At 42.8% G+C, this 25,968-nt stretch overlaps 1 protein-coding gene across 6 annotated transcripts in view; it reads right to left on the bottom strand.

The window, feature by feature from the left end:
• Positions 1-20,685, bottom strand: part of RAPGEF6 (Rap guanine nucleotide exchange factor 6) — a 132,935-nt gene extending 112,250 nt beyond the window's left edge. For 3 of the 6 annotated variants that reach the window (XM_013303514.3, XM_027794386.2, XM_027794387.2), the window contains exon 1: positions 20,499-20,685. In XM_013303514.3, coding sequence (XP_013158968.1) covers positions 20,499-20,567 — 69 coding nt within the window. In that variant the 5' untranslated portion in view covers positions 20,568-20,685. The remainder of the gene's footprint in view (positions 1-20,498) is intronic. The other 3 variants (XM_027794390.2, XM_027794389.2, XM_027794385.2) reach the window with 1 other exon arrangement.
• Positions 20,686-25,968: the final 5,283 nt, after the last annotated feature.

Raw genomic sequence — 25,968 nt, forward strand, 5'->3', positions numbered from 1 at the left:
GCGCAGAAACTTGCACAGCAGTACCAGCACTTCAAAGCCACACATAAGAAACAGCTGCGTCAGCAAGTTCCAGACAGATTGCTCTCACATGCAAACCTGTCCCAAAGAGCTACGCAAAACCTGTCTCTCAATTCCACCCCAAACACATTAAATTCCCATTGCAAGAACATATGCTTGGCTCACTCGAGGCTCCCCACACCCAACCCACATGGGCCGCCAAGCCACCCAGGATTCCCTGGTTCACACACAAGAACCTGCTTCTTTACAGAAATGCAGAGGATGGCTGTCAGGATTTTGCATCCCCACTTTTTCCAAGGTAGGACAAGACAGTTGCCAGGATTTACACGTTTCAGAGCAAACAAAAATGCTAGTATCTTCTAAAGGTTTGTTACAGATTCAGCTGTATTACAGATAATATACTTTAAAAGAAACATGACACATTTCCGCCTTTGAAACAACAGTTAAACCATATGGTAAAAGCTTCCCAAATTCCACTGACATTCAAGACGACCATCAGGTACGAAATCTTACAGAGAAGGAAGCTGCATGGTTGGAAGCTGCCACAACCTCCCCATTTGTTTGTTGCAGAGCTGCTGCCTCCTCTTCAGCGCTCCGACCAGAAAGCACCAAGCAGGAAACAAGGCTGGGAACAAACTTCAGCAGAATCAAGCACTCGGTTGATACCAGGACAAGGATTTTAACACTCTCTTGGACAGTGGCTGAAATTCTCTGTACTACTTTTTTTATTCAGAAGTGCCTAGATTTCAGTAAAGCAAACAGAGTAATTCTTGGAGCACGGAGAGCAGGTTGTGTAAGCTGTGACGAGGAGGCTTCCCTCCAGCCTCCTGCCATTACTTGCTTCACAGTGATTCCGCAGGCTCCTCATACAGATTGAATGCATCTTTTATTAGGAATCCTGTCAGGCTCAATAACGACTTTGTCACCCTTAGGGGGGTGTAGCAGGAGAGAGGAAATGTTACTCAGCACGGTTTATGGTTTTCATTGCTTCCCTTCCTGTTACTTCATCGAAGGCTGGAATCCACGCCGCTTCCTTTATTCTCTGTTTAAAGCCAATTGTAAAAATAGTACTCCCAAATTCTTTCCTGGTAAAGTAATACCAGAAATAAAAACACAGAAACATGTTTTAAGTTTTCTGATCCACGTTTTACATATTCAGGTATCTATACAGCAAATTCACCCACCCTGGCAACGCTGGTTCAAGAAGCTCAACCTATACACCCAAACCAGATGATACACACAGCAGCTGGACCTGAAATTTGCAGGAGGATCATCAACTACAGTTAAACATTCGTAGCAGAGTGTACAGTCCCTTGACTACAAGGAATATGGCAAGATGAACTAGAAAGCAACTCTTCCATCTTAATTTACTCTCCTTGTTCAGTGGCATAAACATTTGACTTCAATGAAAGTGCAAGTGGTGCAAAAGAACATCAGCTCGGGACTCTTCATTTAACAAGTAACAATTCCCTTTAAAGCATCCTCCTACTTAGCAAGAGGTCATTAAAAAAATGTTTAGATACAAGCATCGAGGCACTATCAGGGAGGAGAAATTATGGATTAGTCAGGTGAACGAAAATGTCAAAAGACTTCAGCAAAGTATCTTGCTGAAAATGACACAGTTTAAGTAGCACTCATAAGGAATGAAGAGTCATCGTGTCGGGTAAGAAATACCACCAATTCAAAAAGCCTAATTAAAGTACCTCTCACAGAAAACACTAGCAGCAAACGCATGCATGATATTAAATCACTGCCTGAGACTGCCCCCAATAACATTTGTGTAAAATATAGCTCTGAAGTAGCTGAACCAGTTTATTCTATTATTCAGAAAAAATGGCACATATTCCATAAAGTCTTCTGTCTACGGTAACAGCTGATGGTTTCCTGGCCTCAACTGGCAGTCTACTCGCTACAGGAGTTTTGAGAAATTATGAGTTTTCCCAGGACATTGCTAAAAATCACAATTCCTTTATTATGAGTGGATCACTACACTTGATCTGTTGAACAGTTTCAAATAAATCTAAGAAATCAAATCCTTGGTCATAGTCTTTCACACATCCACAACCTCTTGGTACATATGTCCATCAGGCAGCTACAAAACCTATTATGACTATGACACAGGACTCCTGCCTCAACTCTAATCTTTACACTTACCCATATAGATGACAGATACTGTTTTTTCCAAATGAGGAAATGTCAGTCTAGTTATTATAGTATCTTTATACAGGAGAAAAGAGATAAAAAGGGACTTCATTTCACTCTTTTGTAAATCCAGGAAGCAATTACAATCGACAGCATCAGTTATTAGCAGCGTAGCCACAAACAGGAAACTAAAATCTGGCGCTTTTGCAAACTGTCAGAAGCAACATTTGCACACTTGGATTTTTATCTTTTTTTTTTTTCTGCAAAAGTAGCAAGTCTCTCAATGGAGCTAATACAGTTTTCTTACATATTATTTTCTTGTATTTCCTTATAACACGCACACAGGGCTTCAGGCACGGACTAAGAATGACATTCTACTCCTAGGAATAGAAGTATCCTCAACAGAATTTGAAAAATCAGATCTTGTTTAAGAACAGAGGACCTAGAACCACTATTACAGTTTATTCATAGACTGAAAGCACTTCTATTCAGCACAATACTTGTGAAAATTAAAAAAAAAAAAAAACCCAAAAAAACCACACACACACAGAATTTTACTACATGAAAATAAAACCAAAAAGTTTCTCTACTCACCAATAGCTTCCCACACCCAATACAGATAAACACCTTCCACCTAAGAACCCTGGACTATGTTGATATAAGACTCTGGTAGAAAGAAAAACATTTAAAAGGAATGAGGGAGGGGAAATTTTGTATTATTTTGACTGCTGTTTCATCACACTGAGTCAGCATTTCTGGAACCCTGACTTTGCCAGAGAAAAAACTTCCTTTGGAAAAGCTGATTTTGCAGAGTGAAATAGCAAGGGCCCTGAACCGGAGAAACAGGAACATCAAATGCCGTTGCTTCAAAGCAAGCAGCTTACGGATAGTTTTGAATATCCAAGGCATAGTTCAGCCCTTATCACAGTTCAGAACAAAAATACAGCTATGAAAAGTATCTTCAAGTGAAACATTACTATAAAGTTCCCAGACACTTATTACTTGGTTTTAAAAGATCTTTCAGACCTATATGCTAGAGAACCAAAAGCCAGCTGCCTTGAAAACACTGAGCTCCCAGAGCTCAGGATGGAAAGCTCAGAATATCCAAAATTAATCTCAATGCTTATGTCTATCACAGACCATGATTTTATACTAAACATTTTTCAGTAAAAGATCAAAGACATTAAAAGCAGCCTCCTTACCCAGACTCCTGAAAAACTGCCCAAAATCAACCAGCAAAATGGGCTATTTCAGGCTTCCAGTTCAATGAACACTTTGCCGGTCAAGTGGCTGACTACTTGTCAAAATTAAGTCTCCCTTTCAGAGGACAAGTGTCCATCAAATAGCAGTATCTCGGTTAAACCTTTTTTGTTGTAACTCCAAAAACATCAGCTTGCTTGACTCACAAAGAAACTCCCTGCTTTAAGAGAAGCAGGCAAGAAAGCACCTACAACTCAAATTTCCTTTTAAGAAAAAAAGAGGAATCATAGTAGGAAAGGTCAGAACACTGAAACACGAAGGAAAAAAAGGTAGATTCTTATTTAATAAGAAATTCGGTACAGAAACCTGGGGATGCAGAGAGAGGAGGTGGAAGATGAAATCCAAAGGTCAATTCTATGCTTAACGGTAATGACAACTTGGGAGTACATCTGTATGCAACTCAGTCGTACTGAACATGCAAGTTCATTACCTATCTATGACTTTGCTCTTACTGTAGGGAATGCTCTAGTGTTTTGCTCTCATTCCTCCCTCTTGGACTAGAGCTCCACAAGCTACTAATGCAGATTCAGAGTACTTTACTGAAACAACCCTGTTAACTCTAAATGAGCTCCTATCCTAAAAACACTAGCTCCAGGATAGGTGCTGCAGGAAGGCACAGAAGCAGTGGTAATGCTGTTTGCCCAAACACAACCTGGTCCCACAGACATGACAAAGAAGAATGAGCTACGTACAATGACGAGATAGGCAGATAGATACACAGGCAGACAGATAGATAGCTAATAACAATACATACATGCAAAGGCAGGAGGATGTCCTACTCTGAAAACCAGTACCGCCTGCTTCCCCCACCAGATAAAGCACTAAGCAACTGCTGTTTCATGTTTAACACACAAATACACTCTGTTGCAAGTATTTCCTCACCCAACATACCTTTGCAGCAAGTGAACATTACTACCAAGGTCCTATAACTACAGCTGCTGTTCAACAGGTATCTCATGCACAGAAAGACTAACAGACAGAATAATACTTTACTGCAGTTTGTTTCCATCATGTAGTCAGATATTTTATACAAACGGATAAGAATATAGTTAATTTTATAATGCCACATTTATGGTTTTGCAGTATATAATGTCTCATTTCTTTGTAAATTCAAGCAGGCAAAGATCATGTCTATCAGGAAATTAAGTCCTGCTTAATAAATAATAGTGAAGACAAAATGAAATCTCTTATCAATATTGTAACTTCAGTCACCCACTCCGTATGTAGGTAACGGGGAAGGAATACAACTCTACAAACTGACTCAAAACATTTTGGTGCATCAGTAAAACATTACAGTCACCCACTGCTTCCAGCTAAAATACTCCATTTTAATTCAAGGCGGATAACAATACACCAGTACATTAGAAAAACATGAGAACAAGAAGATTGTAATTGGAGAAGAAAACATCACACAAGAGTAAAGCTCTTCTACAACCTTTTCCTCCAGTAGTGTTATTGAAAAAAGAAAGATCAAGCTCCAACTATTTTATTCCCATAATAATGCCATTACAAACTACGAAGGGATTCCTGTAGAGGACAATATGTTTACTAGTAATTCCTCCTGCAGCCTGATATCAGAAGAACTTGGACGAGTTCTAAGTTATCTCAATGCAGATTCCCACAATGAAATTCTACTATTGCCACAACTACTACAATATCCTCTCATGTGCAGAGAAATGCTAACATGCCTGTGTACACGTGTATCCATACATTGGGAAACGTATCCCTCACCAAACAGAAAAGTGTAAGCAGTAGCTCTTAGCACCTTCTCTCGTAGAAAAAAAAAAAAAGGTCAGATTTACCCTACTGCTGTATTTGAATGCAAACCACCATAGCAAAACTCTAAACACTGACACTCTACCACTGCTTTAAGATCTAATTTTGTATTTCTCAACAATACCTGTGCATAAACCACAAAAGCTTATGGATTCAGACTGAGGAGTTACAGTCTATGTATACATTTCATGTATCTAGGTTAACAGGTTTCAAGTTTGAAACCAAATCAAGTATCAGAGGTACAGATACCTATGCACTTCCCTAGTAATTACAATTGATCATTGATGCATAATGTTACAAAGGGAATAATTCTACTTAAGGAAATTAACAGCTTCAACATTAGCAGAAACAAACAAGTGTATTGTCAGGGACTGAATCAACCACGAGATAATATTGTTACTCATTAATATCTAGCTCCAAATCCTGCAGCCTACCTACCAGGCACTCAGCTTCTCAAAGTGCAAACTTCATGACTAACATCCACAGAATTACAGACAAGATGCTGAACAACTGCCTTCCCCACCCCTGTACTAAATCAAACAGGAACTAATTGATGACACATGAGCCACAGGCTACTTTGGGTAGGTTGTCATGTCTGAGACGATACTAAAACCTCTTCTACTCCAATGGGCCATTCCATCCTTACAGACACCAAAAACTTTAGAGGCTGTAATCACCTTTGAATACAAACCTGACAGAAGCCAAACTCAACTTTCTCATTCCTATGAAGCCATGATCAACACTAATTTATAATGCAACGTGCCAGAGATTGCTCCAACACCTCGCTCTTCCAGTGTTATTCAACCACAGCCTCTGTGGAAGTGTAATAAAACCACTTTTAAACAAATCAGTGTTTCATCAAAAAAGGAAGCTTCTTCCAGAGAGCAAGAAAGACTACCATTATTCACTGAAGATGAAAAATAAGCCTATTACAAAACTTAATCTAAGTATCAAAGTTAGGTTTATAAGCAGCAATGCAATGCACCAATTTAAGACTAAAGACTTAGCAACTCTCACTGGAGGAGAAGATTCGTACAGGGTGATGAAAGGCAAAGTCTGGACCCAGAAGCAGAATGCTGCAATGAAAGATTACAGTACCATGATCTCTGGACAGTCATGCTCGTGACTACAGACACGCAGAACGCACATTTTAGATCCCAGCCCCCTCCCCCCCAGGAAAAATGGAAGGATCTGGTATTGTAGCTCAGAAATTTTCAGTATTGTTGTTGTATAGAATGAAGACATCCCTGCTAGGTGTTCTCTTGAAAAGCAGTGCATGTAGAGTGCATTAGCCTCTATTCAAGCAGCTAGTCTACTGCAATACTTACTAGGTGCACTCTGTGCAAGTGTCAGGAGGAGTGGAAGACCTGTTATCTAAAGCTTCTCAGTTTATTACATATGCATTCACAATTCTGAGCGCTACAGAATTATTTCAAATAAAAATACAAACTTTTGACTACAGCTCGGGAAAAATCAAAGCAACATTACTGTTTGCAATACTAAATGCTGAACTCCACAACCTCCAGATTCGCTGGATTTGAGAGACCTAAATTAAGTGCAAAGAAAATTCTCAGCTTTTCTTAAAAATACAGTTATATTCGACTCTGGCTGGTTATGCAGCATCTGTTAACTATAGGTCTGCTATACTCCATAATCCCCTTCTTTTAGCTAAGGTGTACAGGGAGGGAGGAGGGAACAAACCAAAACAAAGTTCCTCCATCGAGCTGTGAGCTCCACCCAGAAGTGCAACCCAAGGCACAGGAGTCAGGCTGACATGGCAGCTTGCACGTCTGTGCTAGCCTAAGAGATCTTCCCTAATAATCACACCGGGTGGATCATGCCCCTTAATTCCTGGACTAGTACTGCCTACCAGTTGGGAAGAACCAGCACATTTTGAAGACTCTGCCAAGCATCTTGTCAGTCACGTATAACAGCATCTATGGAAGAGTTTGCTGAAGGAAGCCTTGCCACCCAACGCAAATGGAAGCAACAAATGTATTGGACACAAGGTCAATAATCTAACACAGGACTGCCAGTTTGCTTCCTACTTCAAGTGGGAAACAGGAACAGAAACTCCTTCTGCAACAGTTGGAAAGACCACTTCTACTTAGCCAAACCAACACAGCCTACCATAGGCTGGACATAGAACCCTGAGAATGCAGGGGAAAGTAACTCAGATTTAAGTAAAATCTCCTCCCTAGATAACCTGCAATATCTGGGGGCCACTGGCAAGCACAACTCTTTGTTACAAGATCATAAAAAGCCACCCAGAGTCAGCATAAGAGCTCCCATCACTTTTTTAATGCTAAATACACAATACAGTTTACAAAGGCAGACCTCACTCTCCAGCTCTTTCAAATGCAAATTGTCAATGAACAACACTACATCAGTTCTGGAACTATGTCTTTGTAGGAATTCATATTTGGCCAAAAGGTCAAACTGCATGTGCCTGCAGCACAACACACCACCACACAACAAAAATTCTTTCCCTCCAAACCAAAAGGACCAATGTTTGAGGTTCATTATTAATCAGTCTTTGCAGGACAGACTGCTTAAATGCCAATGCCTTAAATCAGGCACAACAAGATTACACAGAGAGATTCCCTCATGGCATTTATTTTTGTTCTATTCGGCAAGAATTTGCTAGGTTCTCTCAACGTGCTAAAAGATAAGCAATAAATTAGCAGAGCTAAGGAACCTACAGAAACCAGATGCATAACGCTAAATAATTTGTGCGTGCTTCCCTGAACTACGGGTATTTCCAAAATACTGTATTGAAATCATCAAAAGAGGAAGAAGGGTGTATCACAGTTCCATCAAACAAAGGAAAACCCTCTATATTTGAAGCCTGAGGTCACTGGAACAAGAAGACCTCCTAGTTTTAGAAATAGCTTGGCTGGCAATACTAGCATGAGCAAAACTAAAACAGTTTCCTGGCAGCAGCAGGCCTCTTACAAGAAAGGACATCCAAGCTCTGGGCATCCTTTATAGATCTGTTCTCCAGTACGCTTCTCAATGAAAACTAATTTTGGCATGTGCTTGCTGGGTTTCTCCCCACTCCCCAAACTGGATGTTTATCCAAAATGCACGGTCCTCTGAAGCATGCGGCTTCTTTGCCATTGACAAGTCCACCACCAGCCACCTTTTAATGCTAAGAGGCTCATTTCCACCTAAAGATCGCCAGCTCCTTACACTCTTGTGATGGGAGCATAAGCACAGCTGCGTACAAGGGTTATTAGACAGCGCTACGTCACGGGGCCGCCACCAGCAGCACGTCACCGACGCCTGGAACAGCGGTACGGCTGGGGTGCTTGCACAACCGCTTTGAGATCCTGGGCTTCCTTCCCGCGCTCCTCAGAAGCGGGGCCTGGCAACAAGTGGGCAATACCTGGGCACTTCTGGCCCAGCTTCCTCCCATGGCATACATACAAGTTTGTTAACACGAAGTATTATTTCCTTACTATTTAGTTGCACTATAAACAGATACCCAGCTCTCCCTGCACAAAGCGACACAAGAATCTGTTTTGTCTAAATAAACATTACAGAAAAACTCCTCTGTAAAGTTTATACAAAATAAGTTTTGGTATACTACTCGAAGAGATTTTCTTAATCTCTTCATTTTTTTGTGTGACTTTTGTTCAGTACAGTATTTGGGGACTGTTAATACTGTTTCTATGAGGAATTTTAACACCTACACGTCTCAACTGCTTGCCCTACACCCTTATGCAGTTTTGGATAACAAAAGCAGAAATGTATTTTTTCTTCCATTTGGCAACTTTTCTGAATGCCAAGTGTACTTGCAGTTCTCTCCCACCTCCTTCCACACCCTTTTCTCGCCCTTCTTCAGTATTCTAGTATCCCCAAGGAGTTTCTAGTGAAAGGTCAGTAACAAGGCACTGGGCTTGCCTTTTAGCTCAGATTAACAGTTTTGTAAAACACACCCTTACTACCTAAGGAGTCCTTGAAATTCACTGTTTAAATTCAGATAATACAACAGAAAACACTGTTTTAGAAGAGCATTACATTACATATTTAAATTTTCATTCACGGGTGAAAACTTTTAGTTAAATTACCACTCTGCAGATGAAACCAAGTGCATGACCCCACTGCATGGGGAAAGGTATATACTAAAGGAAGTAAGTGCCAATAAAGAATTCCAGGACTCCATCATAATTTCTGGTTTCACTCTCAGAGCTGTCACAGCTGCCATTAAAATGAAAAACCAGTTTTTCAGGAACAGTAATTGGAAGCAAGGATAGGAAAAGCAATCTTAGAGCAACAGAACTCACACGCTCCCTGGAAGATCACTGGGAAACAGCCACCCTGATTAACTTCATTTGCTCCTTTAAAAAGGTTTAAGGTTTGTATGAAGGAGAAGTCTTATACCCTTCTGAAAAGAACCAAACCCAGCTTGATACTAGAAAGTTACAGGTACTAGATTACCCCGTTACCAGCTTGACCTTAGCAGACTGGAGTCCAAACAAGACGACGCTGCAGTCGCTATCTGCTTGCTGACGACTACTGCAGCACACTCGCCAACACGCAAGATACCCCACAGCTGTTCCGTAGCATTAGCAGTCTTCCGTGACAGCAACGGTCAGAAAACGGGAGTCATTTTTCAACCTCCAACTGGCTAAATTTACCGCCACCCTATTAGCATAGGTTAGAGAACCAGGCCTCATAATATTCAATCAATAATAATGTATGACCTAGTCTGCAAAATCACATCTGTTGAGACCTAAATCCCACATTTACTGTGAAGATTATCACAAAGCGAGCTGCCGTCATCTCTATTCTTTAGTTACTGTTACTTTGGCCAACAGTTTTAAAGAGAGAGATCTGTAAACACTATCTGTGTAAGCTTCCAGCACGCTCTGACAACCACACACTGAAAACAGCGAGTTTGTTTCACAATAACCGCCCAGATGCAAAAGCCTTGTTGACATCCATATTGTCAGGCCAGAAAAACCAAGAACGACTGACTGCTTCTTGGAACAAAATAAAATAAATAAGAACAGGAAGGACAGGCACCCCTTTCAGGACATCCCGCTAGCCCCCTGTAAGCTTGCTGCTACAGAGAGAAGGGCTGCACACCAGGGCATCTGAGGGCAGATAAAAAAAGCCCACAAAGCAGAGGCCACCAGCATAATCAGCCCAAGAGAGCAGGTCCCCCCCCAACCACCAAACCCCCCTGCTGAGGCAAGCCATGGTGTGGGAGCTCTCCCTGAGGGCTGCTGTCGCGACAGACTGACAGCACGAGGCGGAGAGAGCTTTTTGCATGCCATGTCTCACAGGCAGCAGCATCAGCCACAAAACCCTCCTCCAAACACACCCGGGCCCCTGTCAGAGATCAGGCTGCAACACCTAACCTCCAGGTTGTACTTTCTGAACCAAGGTGAATGAAAGAGGAGTGAAAGGTGAGAGACCTGGAGGAGACTTTGTGCTGTGAGAATAATTTCAAAGGAAGACTAGGAGCTTTACGTATGCTGGAGATGTTTGATTACAGATTCCTACCTACACTCACACCAGGTTCTTAAATTCTTTTAACCAACAACCAGCCAGCACTGAATCAACAAGCACAATGTTATCTAAATCAGAGCTAGAGTATCTCTCCGTATCAGGGCTATAACGGAATGAGAAGCTTACAAACAAAATAAAATGCCACAAAAAGATCAGACCACACCTGGTAACAGGGATTTCTGACAAAGTTGTTCCTCCACACACCAGACTCTAGACTCCTTCAAGGATGACACAAAATATTCAAGAGCATTTATTTTAGATGAAGGACAGCTCTTCCAGAGGGAAGGGGAATGAAGACAATCACCTGCCATCACCAGCCAGAGGAAGCTCTGGCCCCAGATCCAGGAGCAGAGTCCCCACAAAAGCACCCTCTAAACCAGCAAGATCCGCAGCAGAACTAGCAACACAATCACCTTTTTTCCTCCCAAACAAGATTCACACGTGTAAGAGCATCTTAGAACATAAAATAATTTTTTTAAGGTTTTTTTTAAGGTTTTAAAGGAAATTATATGTATCTTCCATAAAAGGTACCTAAAGGTCATGTACATAAGGCGCGCAGTAGACACCCATACATACGCACACACAGAACAGTCACAGAAAGTAAGCAACACTGGCACACAAATAACAAAGCCAAAATGTTTTGTTACCCCTTTTGTTGTGGCCCTGCTTCCTTCAAATGAATCCCAACAAGCAGGAGCAAGTAAAATTAGGTAATAGCCTCTGACTTTTTTGTGTAGCTACACAAAAGAGAGATACCGTATGTTCATTACATTTAATTAGCATGTTCAGATTCAGTAATTCCACGAAGTTTTAGACACAAGAAGTACGCAAAGCCACAAGACCAGGCAGCACACAGCTGTGCTCATCAGTTGCATCAGCATTCCTCAAGCTCCCCAAGGCTCAGGTCTAGCCGAGACAGACCTGCCAGTCGAACTGCACACTCTCTTCTTCAGGTGGGCTGGACCTGCACTTTGAGACAGGAGCGCTACACGTTTCAAAAGGCTAAGACCATGCTTGGAGATATCCAGTCACTTGTACCCCATAACAGAACCACACTCCTACTCACCACTTCATTTTAACAAATCAGAATGGGAAATTACATCCAGCAGACAAACAAGGGTGGTGGAACGGCTTTTCACCTTGTCATGTGTAACTTCGTGACTCACCGAGCAGAAACCCTGAACCTGCTGCCAACAATGCCAACATGCATGAGCCATTGTCCACAGTTATTCGCACACTGTAATTTGATCTTCTCTTTAATACATCCACGTTCTGTATAGCAGACTTTACACTAAATGAAGGAATCTGCATTAGTCATGACCCAACAGCAGTTGGGAATTGAAAATGAAGCATCGAACTTGGCCGGTTCTGGCTGGCTACCAAGCTGTGTGAAGCAGGTAGGAGGAAAGGGGTAGGGCGGCTAACTTAGAATAAACCTTCCAATACACAAAACCAAAAAGCATCACTTGTCACAGAAGCAACATCTGGACCCTTCTGCTCTTACAAGCCTAAAGAGGTAAGGTCCTCCACAGAACAGTATCAGCACAGGTAGAGGTTAAAGTCTGCCACGATTCGTACCAGCAGGTACCGAGATGTTTGGGTTAAAGAAGGACGTCCCAGTGGCCACAGCAAACAAAAACCCCAGGCTCTGTCCACACCAGGGAAGGCAGCAGCAAAGCAGCCCCCATGACTCTTCACACACCTGTATTAAAAGGGAGATGCTTTAGAAACCAGTGTGACCATAACCAGTTTTTAACACATCCCACCGAGCCAACCACTGGGACATTTCCAGGAGTGATGCCGACTGCTTTGCACCGTACCGACGTAAGCACCAGCTACTTACTTACCCCATGAAAAAGCCTTGATTGGACCTCAGCTGCCAGGCAGATCAGCAACCATAAAGCCACAGCTATAGATGGAAGAACTGTTGTGATCCCAGGTTATTAACACTAGGTTAAGCGACAAACAACAAGCACTCAATATAATTTAATTTTTCTGAGTTTCTATTACAAGTTTACTTTCTTTGGCATTTCACACAAACTGAGAGGTGACGAAAATGCTTTTGTGGCAGGTTTTTCGCGTGGGTTTGGCTTTGACTTTTTCTAAGCTTTGGTTTCTAACGCTCTTTCAAAAATAATTAATCAGGAGAATTCCAACACCTACTTCAGGGCACCTTGAGTATGACAAGGTTTCCTTCTTTCCACCAGTTTCTTTTACTCCTTTCACTCCTGCCCTTGTTTTCCTTTCCAGGACAGCCTTTGACATCCCTTCCCACAATACAGGTTAATACAGACAGAGACTAAAAAAAAAACAAAACTCACTCACCCAGCAGCATTCATGCTGTTTTCTCTGCTTGTTTAATATTAAATTTCCTGAACAAGGAAACTTTGTTAGACAGACTCTAAACTTAAGAAAAAACTATTCGTCAATGACACTTCAATAAAGCCAGTATATGTACTTGAAGCTAGAACAGTGCCCTGAAACCTGATTTATTTGCTTGGAACCATGAATATATTTGACTGAAGTCCACAGGCCTTAACTGTTAAGAAAGCTGGAAAAAAATATTTATTCCTGTGAACCACTAGCAAAGTTTCCTTGCAGGTATTCCAGACAGACAACAGCTGCAGAACCAGAAGCCCTCCTCTGTGAACATGGTACCTTGTCTAAGGCTCAACATAAAGTTATTTGTGTCTCAGAGACATAAATAATCAAATGCCTAATACTAGCAACACATTGTCTTGCTGCTGAAAGCACAACAAAAAAGCTCAAAAAAACTGGTCAAAAACAAACAAAAAACCTTCCTAAGACAGACACTGAAGCCCTTATAGCTGAATATTTACATATATTAACGTTTGGTTAAAAACTGGTAAATGTTCCAATATTGTATTTTGGTTCATTTGAAACAACAGATGGATTTTATTTTTTAAGTGCAACTAATTTAGAGCTGATTTCAGCTTCAGAAAGTGTGTTGTACTTAAGGTTCCAACTAGTGATAATCTGAATTATTTGGGTACTGAAACATATGCCAGGTTGTTGAATACTTCTGGCCAAGAAACAGACAAACCAACTGTACATCGCAGGCGTGGAGCTGTGGCCACACGGCAATGAAAACAACTGTAGTAAAATAACCAAATATCACCGATTTTAACTAAGGCTTGGCACATTCTAAGTTGCCCCTACAATTGGCCACAGATTAATAATGCAAAAAGGAGGTTAGTTTTAACTACCCAGAAGAGAAATCTAACCTTGCCCAGTCATGACGAGGGGGACACCGCATTTTAGCTGTGCTGGTTTCCCAGAGATGTTTATACGACTGACTGACTACCAGCAAACATGCATTGATTGGTATCTGTTTGCATTTTTGGAATAAAAGATTGAGACGTGTCAATCAAAAAACATCATTCTTGATGATCTTGGAAAACAAGGTGCAAACACAAAGTTTATGAAAATTAATTACCAAGAAGTAAAATGAGGTAGCACCTGAGTTTGCATGCTTGGCTTTTTTTATTACAGGAAAACCACTGGTCTAACTGAGATGGAGACTTACCAGACTACACTGTATTAAGATATAATAATATATCTTAATTATTAAAAATAATAAGAGACAACTACCAACCCAAAGCATTCTTACAAGACAAAATAGAGAAAAATGTAAGCACTAAAAATTTCCTAACTCATCAAGCTGGCAGCTGAAGAGACGCAGCTCTCCCAAAGCTCTGAGGCTTGTCAGACAATCCTCCAGGATTGTCAACGCTGTATTTATCGTGAGCTTAAATACATTAATTTGATGAGCAGCTTGGGGGGGGGAAGGAATGAAGTGTTTTTGTTTTACCTTCAACCGAAAGCTATGTGGCAGGGAAGCACAGAAGGAAAAAGAGAAGGTTTACTACCGTTTCATTAAAAGTAAAAATTTCAGGACCTGCTTCATTAACAAGGAAACTTATGTTCTGCTTGTGAATAAGACAATCTTGAGAGCTGTCAGCCACCAATATGATATCCATGCCACTCCTCAGGTACCACTGTTCTGAACTTTAATTTTACTAGATGGCTATAAAAAGAAAAGAGGTTTTACAACACATTTTATTTAAAGAGACTAATCCAGTAATTTCTAGTCTTTGAAAGATGCCAACAGCACATGGTGTCGACGAAGCCGCGTGCAGGACCGGAGTGCATGCACTCCCAACTCCCTCTAAAGCTGCAGTCACTCAACATTTTTACTAATAAAATAGAGGATTGTTTTGCTTTGAATTTTTCAATCATACAGAACGAAAACACGACTGCAATTGTCACCTTCACAAGACTGCTTATAATGTATTCGTAATTACATTACAAGGTTTTATGTTCTTGTAACTGTAAATAATAATTGTTGTCATATGAGTACAGAAAGGCAATCTGCATAAGGTACAGAACAACCCAGCCAGGAATTTATTAGTAGTAAACTGCAGGCATGTCAGTACGTGTTTGCAATGACTCTGGTTATCACCAGGGATAACCAATACATCAACTTTAAAGGTCTTTTCCAACTTCCAAGCACAGTCACATGCAAAGAGGGAACCAAGTCTCTGCAAGGGAAGGGAAGAAAGTTACACTGCACCAGTCAGTTCACCTTCGATGAGACAGTCTGGGGGGGCCCTCTGGCAGACACCAAAGCAGAGAGCTAAGAACAAGCCCAAGTATTTAACACCAGGTACTGCTGGTTGTCCTCAGAGTCTGAGCTCCAGAACTGCTACTCACATGACAAAGTCTTAGAAAGCATCAGCTATGAAGGAACAGATGACAAAAAAAAAAATGGAAAACGGAAATGTAAGACAGAGGTTAGGTAGTAGAAAATTATGACAGGAGTCAGGTTTCCATCACTTCTCTTTCCCTGTTTAGGAGGCCCACATACTAACAGTAAGGAATTTTTAGTAAATACACCCCAGCATCTGCAACTTCATTTAATACAAATTTCTTTTCAGCTTTAAGGTAAATGCAAGCATAAGGATTTTTGTAGTGATTCTACAATCCCGATGACATTACATGGCTATCCAAAAACAACCCCGTTGTTAGATTAACACTCCTAAAAGCTCACTGCAAACTACAGAAACAATGGATTTTAACAAAGGTTAATCCCCTGTTTCACCTACTGAGTTTACAGAAAATAATTAAAAGGATGAAAAAACCCACTTCAAAATACCAGTTATTTCTGGAAACAAGAAGCAGATGTTCTCCTCTGTTTGGCTCAGCTGTGCTACAGTACAAGAGTGCCTTTGTTATGCTGTCAGCAATAATTTATTTTATTTATTACAGCCATTTTATAATGCCCATCAATGTACTACTTGTGCATGATTTAGATTCATGCAGATCTATTTCTCTATATATAAGATATTGAGAAGCATCACATACACGCTCAAAACAGCAGACACTGTTATGACACAATTGTGCAAACTGGGTTTTTTCCTCTTTCCACTGCATTAATAAAAAGGGAACAGGAAGAGAAGGAGGAGTTAATATTGCCAAATGAGGCTGAATTAACTTTAATTGAGAATTACTGAAACAAGACAAAGTTAGGAAAATACAAGAGCTTGAAGTATAAAAATAAACTCCAACTCTTTAAGTCCAACGCAAGCAAAGCCTTCTGAACCACTGAAAGGAAATACTATCTAGAATAAAGTCATGAAGAACTAAAAGGAGACTATGTGGGAAAGAAGACCCATCAAAAATGGAAAAGAGCATGCTCACAGGAGAATTAAAAAAAGGAAAAAGGAAAAAAAAGGAACATAATCATTTGGTACTTTGCCTGATCAGTCACTGAGACCTTATCTGTAGGTTGGCATTAAACCACTCCCCAAAGGACTAACATCACTGCCTTTGTATGGATCTGATAAGGAATTCCGGGCCTCAAAAAATTAAACCTTTAGTGACAGCATGCACCCATAGTGGCATAAACATTAGTCTTTCCCTCCTACTGCTTTGAACAAATGATTTCCTTCTATTAAAATATTCCCAAATCACTAATGTCCCCAACCTGTGACACAAGAAACAGGCACCCTGATGTGCACCACAAAGCTAGAACACCGCACGGAGGAATGCGAATCCCACATTCCCAACCTGTTAGAACCAGAGGATCTGTGTGTGTAAATACTCGCACATTTAACACCACACAGACATCAGCACAACCCTGGAAGAAAAATCCAGATAGTAAAATATTTAACAAGTGTATGAAATCCTATAGTTCAAATATAAAGTATTACACTCTTTGCTTTTTTTAAAAAAGTGATTGTGTCCGATTACTACAAAGGTTTCCTCTATCTGACAAGACAGTGCGCGCTGAAGAGATGATTTTTTTAGGATAATGTGTCATCAAAAAGAACATCTGAGAAAACCCTTGCAAATTCTGCACTTTCAGACTGAACCGGAGAGACAGGCAGATTCCCATACAGTGTCAGCACACAGTCATAGTCAACCTATGTAACCAACTAGTCATAAGCTTTACTCAAGCAGGACGTAAGTTTTACTCCTGGAGTGGCAATCTGTCCACAAGCAGACAAGAAAGGTAAGCTTGCATCACATACCTGTATATTTTTATGATGCACCAGGGCAGAGGGAAGAAAGAAAAGAAAAAAAAATTCAAATATTTCCCAGGCTTTGGTAGTACTAAAGAAAGTTTCTAAATGGAGTAACAGAATAAACAGAACAATATTACGTGAAAATGTACACATCATTAGAAGTTAGCTACAATCTCTAGGAGTTCATCAAAATAATTCCCTCCACCAAATAAATTAAAGATTATAGCACAGGAAGTATCTGAGCAACAACAACCAAAAAAAATCAAGTGTGTACATGTCTAATATGCATAACTTTATACACTCAACAATTAGCAAACATTGGAATGTTACCACAACACTGAAAACTTGCCCTAACAGAGATTTTTCCAAACAAAAATATTTGTAGCATCAAGATTTAAAATTTTTACTTGAGCAAGCTATCAAGATAGTTCTATAATTTACTTATTTTAGGGCATTATTTTAATATCTCCGTTCTTAGTTCCTTAGATCTTACAAAGTAAAACGAAAAAGTCCTAAAAATCAGAATCACACGGATAATTGTAGCACCCATAAGCAAAATCTGACGTATGGATTATTTATCTGTATTTTTCCAGTGACGGCTGTACAGATGATAGTTATGAAGCACCAGACCACACTGCTAATCAGCGCAGCCCCAACCCTGTAATTTGTAGTACCCAGGTAAACTGCTCATATAAACTGCAGATCAGAGAGGGGCGCAGAAATGGACTGAAAGGGAGCGAAATTCATGTGGTCAAGCAGCTTCGGCTTATCTTAAAATCAGAGTTTGGGGAATTTCAGGGGTTTTCCTGTATAAAAATGCAGTCCAAGGGCATGAGCAGCCCCATGCAGCTCATTTGGTGTGGGAGGAGCTGATGACACCTTTCCAGGAGAGTAGGAGGGCAGAAATGAATCCACACTTTTTGTCTGTGCACAAACTGGATCCTTCAAGATAGGAGTCACCAGCTCGTACACCCTGCACAGGGACACCTGAAACGGGTCTGACCCCGATGGCTGTGCTAAGCAGAGGTCAGGGAAGCCGAAACAAGTCTTGCGGCCTACAGCAGATAGAAGAAAGTTGACAAAGCAGGACACTTGGTGCGATAAACAAACAAAAAAATAATTTACACTGCAATTGTTTCCTCTGGTTGCCTTATCACCCTATATCCATCTGTCATCACATCTCAGAGCACATGCTTGGGAAATTCAGCAGAGCGCAGCCATGGCAGGGAGAATCAATTTTTTTGCTTTGTGTCTGAACAGGTAGTACAGATCCCAGCAAGGGGACCCCTTACACACCATGCTGTTGAAACAGGGAAGTGCTTTGCTTGAAATCAGGTCAGTTTCTAAATGTACATAAACAAAAGCACCCAAAGAAAACAAAAGTGATTTGGCTGTAATTATCCACTCAGCAACAGGCAACAAGAACAGAGGACCCAATCCTGCCAAGTTTTAAGTACATGTTTAACTTTAATCACAAGTAGTCTCACTGTGCAGTGTCTCTAAATGCTTGCCAAAAAAAGGACCAGATTAACAAGGGATGGCCTTTTAAAATCATTTTAGAGGTGCTATTAGTTAGACTGGCAAAGGTTAGATGTGTTCTTTTCCACAGTTGAGATACCTTGGCAAATTCAAACCTGCACACAACCCCACCATCAGTCTCAATGGGAATCTAAATAGATCTACACCTGCCCCCACAAGCATGGTCCACTGCAGCTGGGCACAACAATATCTGACAGTTTAGCATTACAAGGTTAATCAAAATATCTATTTTAAGGCAATTTTGGCCAAAATAATGTGACAATCCTAAAGAATTCCATGATAACTGCTGGGGGGAAAACTGGGGATGGCTTAATAAAAAAAAAAAAAAAAAAACACACCAAACAAACTAAAAAGCCCTACATAGCCGTGAGATATCAGTTTAGCAAGAAGCAGCAGTGGGCAGATGTTTCGGGCCAGGCCACATTACCTGTTGCCCAAAGTCAAACCCGTGACAAGCCAGCGTGGTATGCTAGCTCCTGAATGACACTGCTGTGATGAACCCAGTTGCCCAACACTGCAAACCACACTGGAAAGGCATTTTGCTAACCGAAGACTACAGCTGAACGGAAGGAAAGAAAGGTCTGAAGCAAGAGGGGAGTGATAAAAATAAGAAATAGAGACTGCTTCATCATTAATTTAGCGAGCAGAAACACAAGGAGGAATGTATCCGATATCCCAAGGCAAAGTAAACATTGGACCTGAAAACACTGGGCATTTTACGCACTTTCAAGAGTGCTTTGGAGGGGAACTGGGGTCTCTATCCTGCTAGGACATACTCCGAAGCAGCCTCTGCGTCAGATCTCCCCGAGTACTCTTTAGATAATTCACTTAAAAGGAAGACCAGGCAGGACATGCTGCTCTTCATGAAGTATCAAGGGAGAACAGATGTTTCCCGGTCTCAAAAGGGACAAACTCAAAAGAGCGTATCATTTCATACCACTAATTCTTGAGCATGTTTTGGAAAAAAAAAAAAAAAAAAAATCACAGTAAGGGAAACAAATAAAAAAAAGCTAGGGTAACTATGCAGACAAACTCCAATCGGCCTTTCAGCGAAACATAAATACTATCAAACATATTTCATTATTAAATGAACGCTCTGTGGCATTACCATTCCCAAAAATACACGGCTGATTACAGACTAGCTTGTGGGGAAGGGACAGAGAAGGCAGTTAATTGAAAATGTGTTTTATTGTAACTAACCAGCCTCGCACATTTCTACACTCCCACTCACTGGGGAAACATCTCTTTATGAAGTCTGTGAAGCATAATTAAGTTTGGTTTTGTTTAAATCTGCATCACTGCACAGGTAAGTAAAGCCCTTCAGCTCGCTAGCTTTTCCCAGAAGTTTTGCATCACTGAAATATGCCTGATTTTACTTTTCAGTGATCTACCTCTGCTTCTTCCTACAGCTTGCCCGAAGTAGTTCGTAAGGCGCGGTATGCCCTACCGGGCGCGGTACTGCAAGTTTGAAACGCTGTCGGTCCCGAGAGGTCCAGCTTCGGAAAGCGGAAATAAGCAGAAATAAGCAAATAACCCAACTCGAGGCAGAAGTTTGCGGCGCCGGCTCGGCCGTGTGCAGGGCGCAGGCACGGCGCACCCCGCAGGGAGCCTGCGGGACACGGACCGGCGCAAAGCAAAAATAACGAAAAATATAAGTCAGGAGACCCGGCGGGGAAGGCGCTGCAGCCCCCTTACCTCCGGGGTCCTCTCTGATGGTTTCTTCCGCAAAGCCTGTTTGATCTTGGGTTCCACAGGAGCGCTCATTCTACTGCTCTGCTCCTCCGGGTCCGCAGGTCCTCGGGAACAGCAGGCGGGGGCGATGCCTCCAGGCGCGCCGGGAGTGCGGACAAACACCGGGCGGTGAGCCGAGCCGAGCCCAGCCCAGCCGATCCTGCCGCCCGGCCCCGCCGCCACGGGGGCCCCTCTCGCCGCTGCCCCGTGGCGGGGCGGGGACGCGCCCCGAAACTTTCCCCGCGCCGGGGGCCCGGCCGAGGCCGCGCCGCTTCACGGGCTGCGGCGGGCCCGGGCGGGGAGGGAAAGGCCGAGGCGGGAGAGCGCGGGGGAGCCGGGGCCGGCGGAGAGGGCAGGCCCCGGGGCGGGCGCGGTGCCCGCTGCCGGGCTGGCTGCTCACCAGGCGGGCGGCTCCTCCGCGGCGCTCGGGGCGCCTCCGGCTGCCGGCTCAGCAGCGGGACGCGGGGCGGGTGGCGCCGGCTCCCGCCGCCGCGTTCCCCCGGCGGCCGGCGCCGCTCCCCATCGCGCGGGCCCAGGCGGCAGCGCGGCCCCGCCGGCAGGAGACGAGTCCGCGCGGGCTGCGGGAAGTTACCGGCCGGAGCGGGACTCTGCGCCCGCCCGCCCGCTCCCCGTGCGCTCGGCCCCCTACGCCAAGCGGCTCCGCCCGCCGCGACCGCACAAAGCGACGCGGGCGGGCGAGGAGTTTTGCGACGCGGCGCCAAAGGCTCCTTCGGCTCGGCGCGCGCCCGAAACTCGGCCCGCTCCTCCCCTCAGGCCGCCTGCAGCCACCGTCGCCGGCCCGACCCCCTGCCCCGCTCACCCAGCGCACATCACCCCCCAAGCAGAAAAGTGCGAGCGCGGGCACTTCAACCCAGAGAATCAGCAAGAGGGGCGGGGCGGGGCTGAGGGGCGGGGCTGTGGAGCTCCGCCCCCGTTTGCCGTGGGGTGGGGAGGGGGCGGGGCGAAGGAGCGGCGCGGAGGGAAGGCTCGCGAGGGTTGGGGCGGTGCGCGCATGCGCGCTGGGGCGGCGCGGGGCCGCGGCCTGGCGGGCGGTGGGGGCCGGGCCGTGGGGTCCCGGGCCCGGCGGCCCAGGCAGCGGGATGCCCCGGGTGGCGGCAGCGCGGCCCGGCAGGGTGCTACGTGCCCTCTTCCCCCTGACAGGCTGCCGTTCTGGGGCACCTGCCGAGCGTCTCGTAAAAACACCTTCTGCCGCACCTTTACACCCGGGCGTAACTGATTTTCTGCATTAATTGCATTTTGACGTCAAATGGGATTTACTTCTTCCATTAAGAGTTTCCACAGGCAGCGAGAACTTCCTTGCCATGACACCAACCATCAGGACGTCCTTCACCATTACCCCAGGGCCGCGCGGGCGTTCCCGCCTGTTCCTCACAGTTACAGTTCACAGAATATTTTTACCTTCTCAACTCTTGAGCTTCTAAAAGTCCCAGACTTCAGACCCGGGGCTGTGGGGTGCAGCGTCCCCAGGCGTGTGACCCCATCCCCGCTTTGCCCACCAGGCCTTGCAGTGCCCAGCATGCCCGGCCTACCGAAGCTGGACCTCGGCCTGCAATAAAACACAGTTGCACGGAGTCTTGCGGCGTTTTTACAAAGTGGACCTGGCCTAGTTCCCGACTCCTCCCCAGACGTGTGTTTCCAGTGTCCGTGGCCCCTCGGGGACACCAGGAAGCAGCCCTCTATCAAACATGCCCCTGAAGACTTCCTTCCTTACACCAAGTTCCATTTTATAAATTCATGAGATCAAAGCTAGGCAGATACACAACTTGTGTTTGTCCTTTCCTTCCTAGTAAACAAGAGTGGTTTTGTTTCTTCCCTTTCTCCAGCTATTCCTTCCCATTCTCTTTACCGCTTGCCCTTTATGGCACAATTGTCTTTGTAGTACTGAAGGACTCTATTGGCCCTTCCAATTGTTTTACAATATTTCTATTAAGTTGTTTTATAATATTTCTAGTGTTTCTTTCAAAGAAAAATCTGAGGAAATTTGACATTTCCTCAACTGCAGAATTTTGGGGCTGAGCCTAGCCCGGATCTTAAAAGCAACTGTTCCTAACAGAATAAAGTCATTACACTACAACTGCTAGAGAGACAATATAATATGCTCTCAAAAACAACAATCAGGTAACAACGCATTTTCAGTCCCATAAAATCTATTGACACTAATATTTTTTGGTTTTTTTGTTTGTTTACTTCATTTTGAACTGCTGTGGTAAAATGAACGTTTCCAAATACCACGTCTATTATTGTTCCAAAGGTCAGAAGTTTGTACTGTTATTTGGCAGAACATGTTATCCTTTTTCAACTTGAGTACATAAAATATTATTTCCAGTAGTGTGGGAATCTTCTGAGATTCCCTGCCAGGAACTCAAATTGAAAAGCTGGAGATAAAAAGTTCTCCTGAGTAACTGAGGAGAAGCAAGTAGAAAAGAACTGAAGCATGAATCCTTTATTAAGAGATTCTTTTTTTCTTATTTTTTCCTTCAAGTTCTTTTCTTTCTTTTTTTTAACCAACGATGTAATAGCAAATCAAGTAATTTTTCTTTATCAGCTCAGTTTATAGTTAAAGATCGTATAAAAGACTAGTCAGTACTCCCCAAGTGCAGGTGGCTGGGGAAAGAAGAACTTGATGGCAGACTAGAATAAAAAGCATAACTGAAATCTATGCATGCCAGATCTCAAGGATCTGTAATGATTTACATCCTGATCTCAGTTTTTAGGAGGTAACTCATTCTACCACCTATTCTAGCTGTTCAGCATTCCTGCAATCAAAATAACAAAGTGGGCATTCAACATGAAAATAAAATCAGTAACCTAAGTATTCCTTTTTCTTTTGCACACAGATTGTCATATTCATTGTACATCGGCCAACAGACATGGATCGAGCAGTAAGGTAGACAGAGGTACTCGACAGGAGCCAAAGCTGCCATTCCAATTTAATTGCTTGGCTCAACTGACCCGTGAAACAAGACTTTCCTCACTCCAAAAATGCCTGAATTTGGGTAGGTAATGGCTCTAATAGCTGCAATTATTCCAGGGGCTATTTTAGTTGTCAGGTTTATTTTCCCAAATATCTGGAGAACAATGGAAACGAGTGTCATGATCCTAACTGCTTACTGGTGTTACAGCCTATGTCTCCACATGGTAAAGCCTATGTAGTTAAACACAATTAAGAAGCTTTCACAAGTGAGTAATTTCAGGGCTGGGATTAAAGGAGGTGGCCAAGCAGGATGCCTATTGTCTGTGCAGAGGGGAAAATTTGCTTCCCTTTTGTCTGGATTGTGTCACTCTGCCCGAATAAAGCATCATTAGTTATCACATAGGTTTTTATTTATTGGAAAAGAACAGTATCTGTAGTCTTGCATATAAGAATTGAAGGTGTCTTGCTATTTATACAGATGAGTTGCAGTCTCAGGAGATTAAACGTTTCTGCTTCAAACATCTATGAATTTGAGAAGATCAGCTAAAATGCAAAGAACATCTCCTCCTGGTATGTTCCCTCAATTGTTCTGGTTCACTGACACTCCCAAAGATGTCTTTCCATCTCATGCCTTTCACGACCATGTGCACATCCCAGATTCTTCAGGGTAAAACTCAACTTCCTCACCTCTCCCAGTGGGAAAGATACATGATCATCAGACACTGAAATATTTTTTACTTGTATTTTGATGTATTCTATATATTTCTCATTCCCATGAGTTTTATTACAGCCTGGCAATTTCCTTCTTCTCATCCTCCAATACGGCTATTGGGCTATTGGTTTTGATTTCTTAGCTTTGGAAAAAATTCCCCTTCAGAGATTTATTTAAATCATTGGCAATGACTACTAGTAAGTATGTAATTAACATACCGCAAGGAGGACATACAAACTAATTCTCTGCCTGAACAGAGGAAAATAAAATGTTCTGGGATCCCCCATTGGGAAGAATCTCTTCAGATTGTTTTACCATATATGCTTATTCTGATGATTAACTTCCCAAATAGAACACATTCAGTAAAAGTGCATGAAAGTGGGGAGGCAAAGGGATAGTTAATGATTTTGTGCAAGTGCACCTTTTGCAGGAAAGTTACATTTTTGCAGATGGCCCAACACTGAACAGGTACCCAGATGAGAACATTGATGTCCTGTCTAAAGCAGCATTTTGCAACCTAGAATTTCAATTTCTGAAATTATGTCCCAGAAAATATGAAATACCAAATTATTTCTGCAATATCAATAGAAAGAATGAAATGGTCATTTTGTATTGTACCACTAATTTTACTCCATCTAAGGCAAAGTTCCCCACTGTGGATATTCCTAAAGCTTCAATGCAAAAGATAGTGGTAAAATGTCAAAATGAAGCATGAGAACTGTGAGATCTTTGTGTTTCTGCTGTATTACAATTTTTTTAAGACTAAATACTCATCTTTGTTCTCTTTAACTCAAGACTAGCATGGCTTTCCTTCCACGTACAGACTTTTCCTGAAGGGTAAAACTAGAAAGCCATGTACACCTAAGCAATGACGGAGCTCATCACGACAGTAAACCCCTTATTTTTCAGCCTTAATCAGCAAGACTGAAACAAATGAAGCCTAACGACTTCTAAATGCAGGGATACAATGCTTTACCTTCGGTGGCAATTTCCCTTGCTTTTCACGTTCCCTGTCACACATCTTTGAGGGTCTCTAATGTGCTGAGTGCTGGTGTGAATGTACTGTGAATACAGTGAGCCTTAAGATTGAAAGGTTTTAAGATTGTATTAACATGCAAAGAGAGGGGGATGACAAGCCCCAGCTGCTCCCTGGAGCAAACTGAGCCGTAGCTGTGGCTGGGGAGATTAACAATTTCCTACATCTTAGCTCCCAGCTGAAAGGGGACATCTCTCGACTGAGGGCACTTTATGGGATGTCTTTTGGAAAGGCTTTGTGGAGGACAGGTGATAATTCGGAAATAGCAAATATTTCATGGTTGAGATGCATGGGTTAGGGTTAGGAACATCACACCATGGCCGTCATGTCAGGTAATTCCCTGCCAGTCGTGCACCAGATCACTTCTGGAGTCCTAGTTCCCAAATTAGGAGCAAACAGTTAATTAAGTTATTGGCTATTCATTTACTAAAGTTTCTATGAAAACAAAGACATGCATTGATACAGAGTCCGAAAGTTGCCAGTGAGGACAGTGAAAGCTATTTATGTTGAAATAGCACTGGCTGTCTCATGACACTTTCACGCATGTTCTTGTCTACCTCATCTCCCGTCCATGTCCAAATGCGAAGAGACACGTATCAAGAGGGGCATTCCTCTCCCGTGCCAGCTGCTGAGTGACTCAAAAAGTGCAGTGAAGTGAGGAATGGCTGGCTGCCCATCCTGCGCCTGCCGCCACGCTGCTGCAGAATTACCAAGCTCTGTGAATGTGAGTGAGCGGGAGCAGGAGTGAAAG

This window comes from Falco peregrinus, chromosome 8, assembly GCF_023634155.1.
Source record: "Falco peregrinus isolate bFalPer1 chromosome 8, bFalPer1.pri, whole genome shotgun sequence".
Classification (NCBI taxonomy): Eukaryota; Metazoa; Chordata; class Aves; order Falconiformes; family Falconidae; genus Falco; species Falco peregrinus.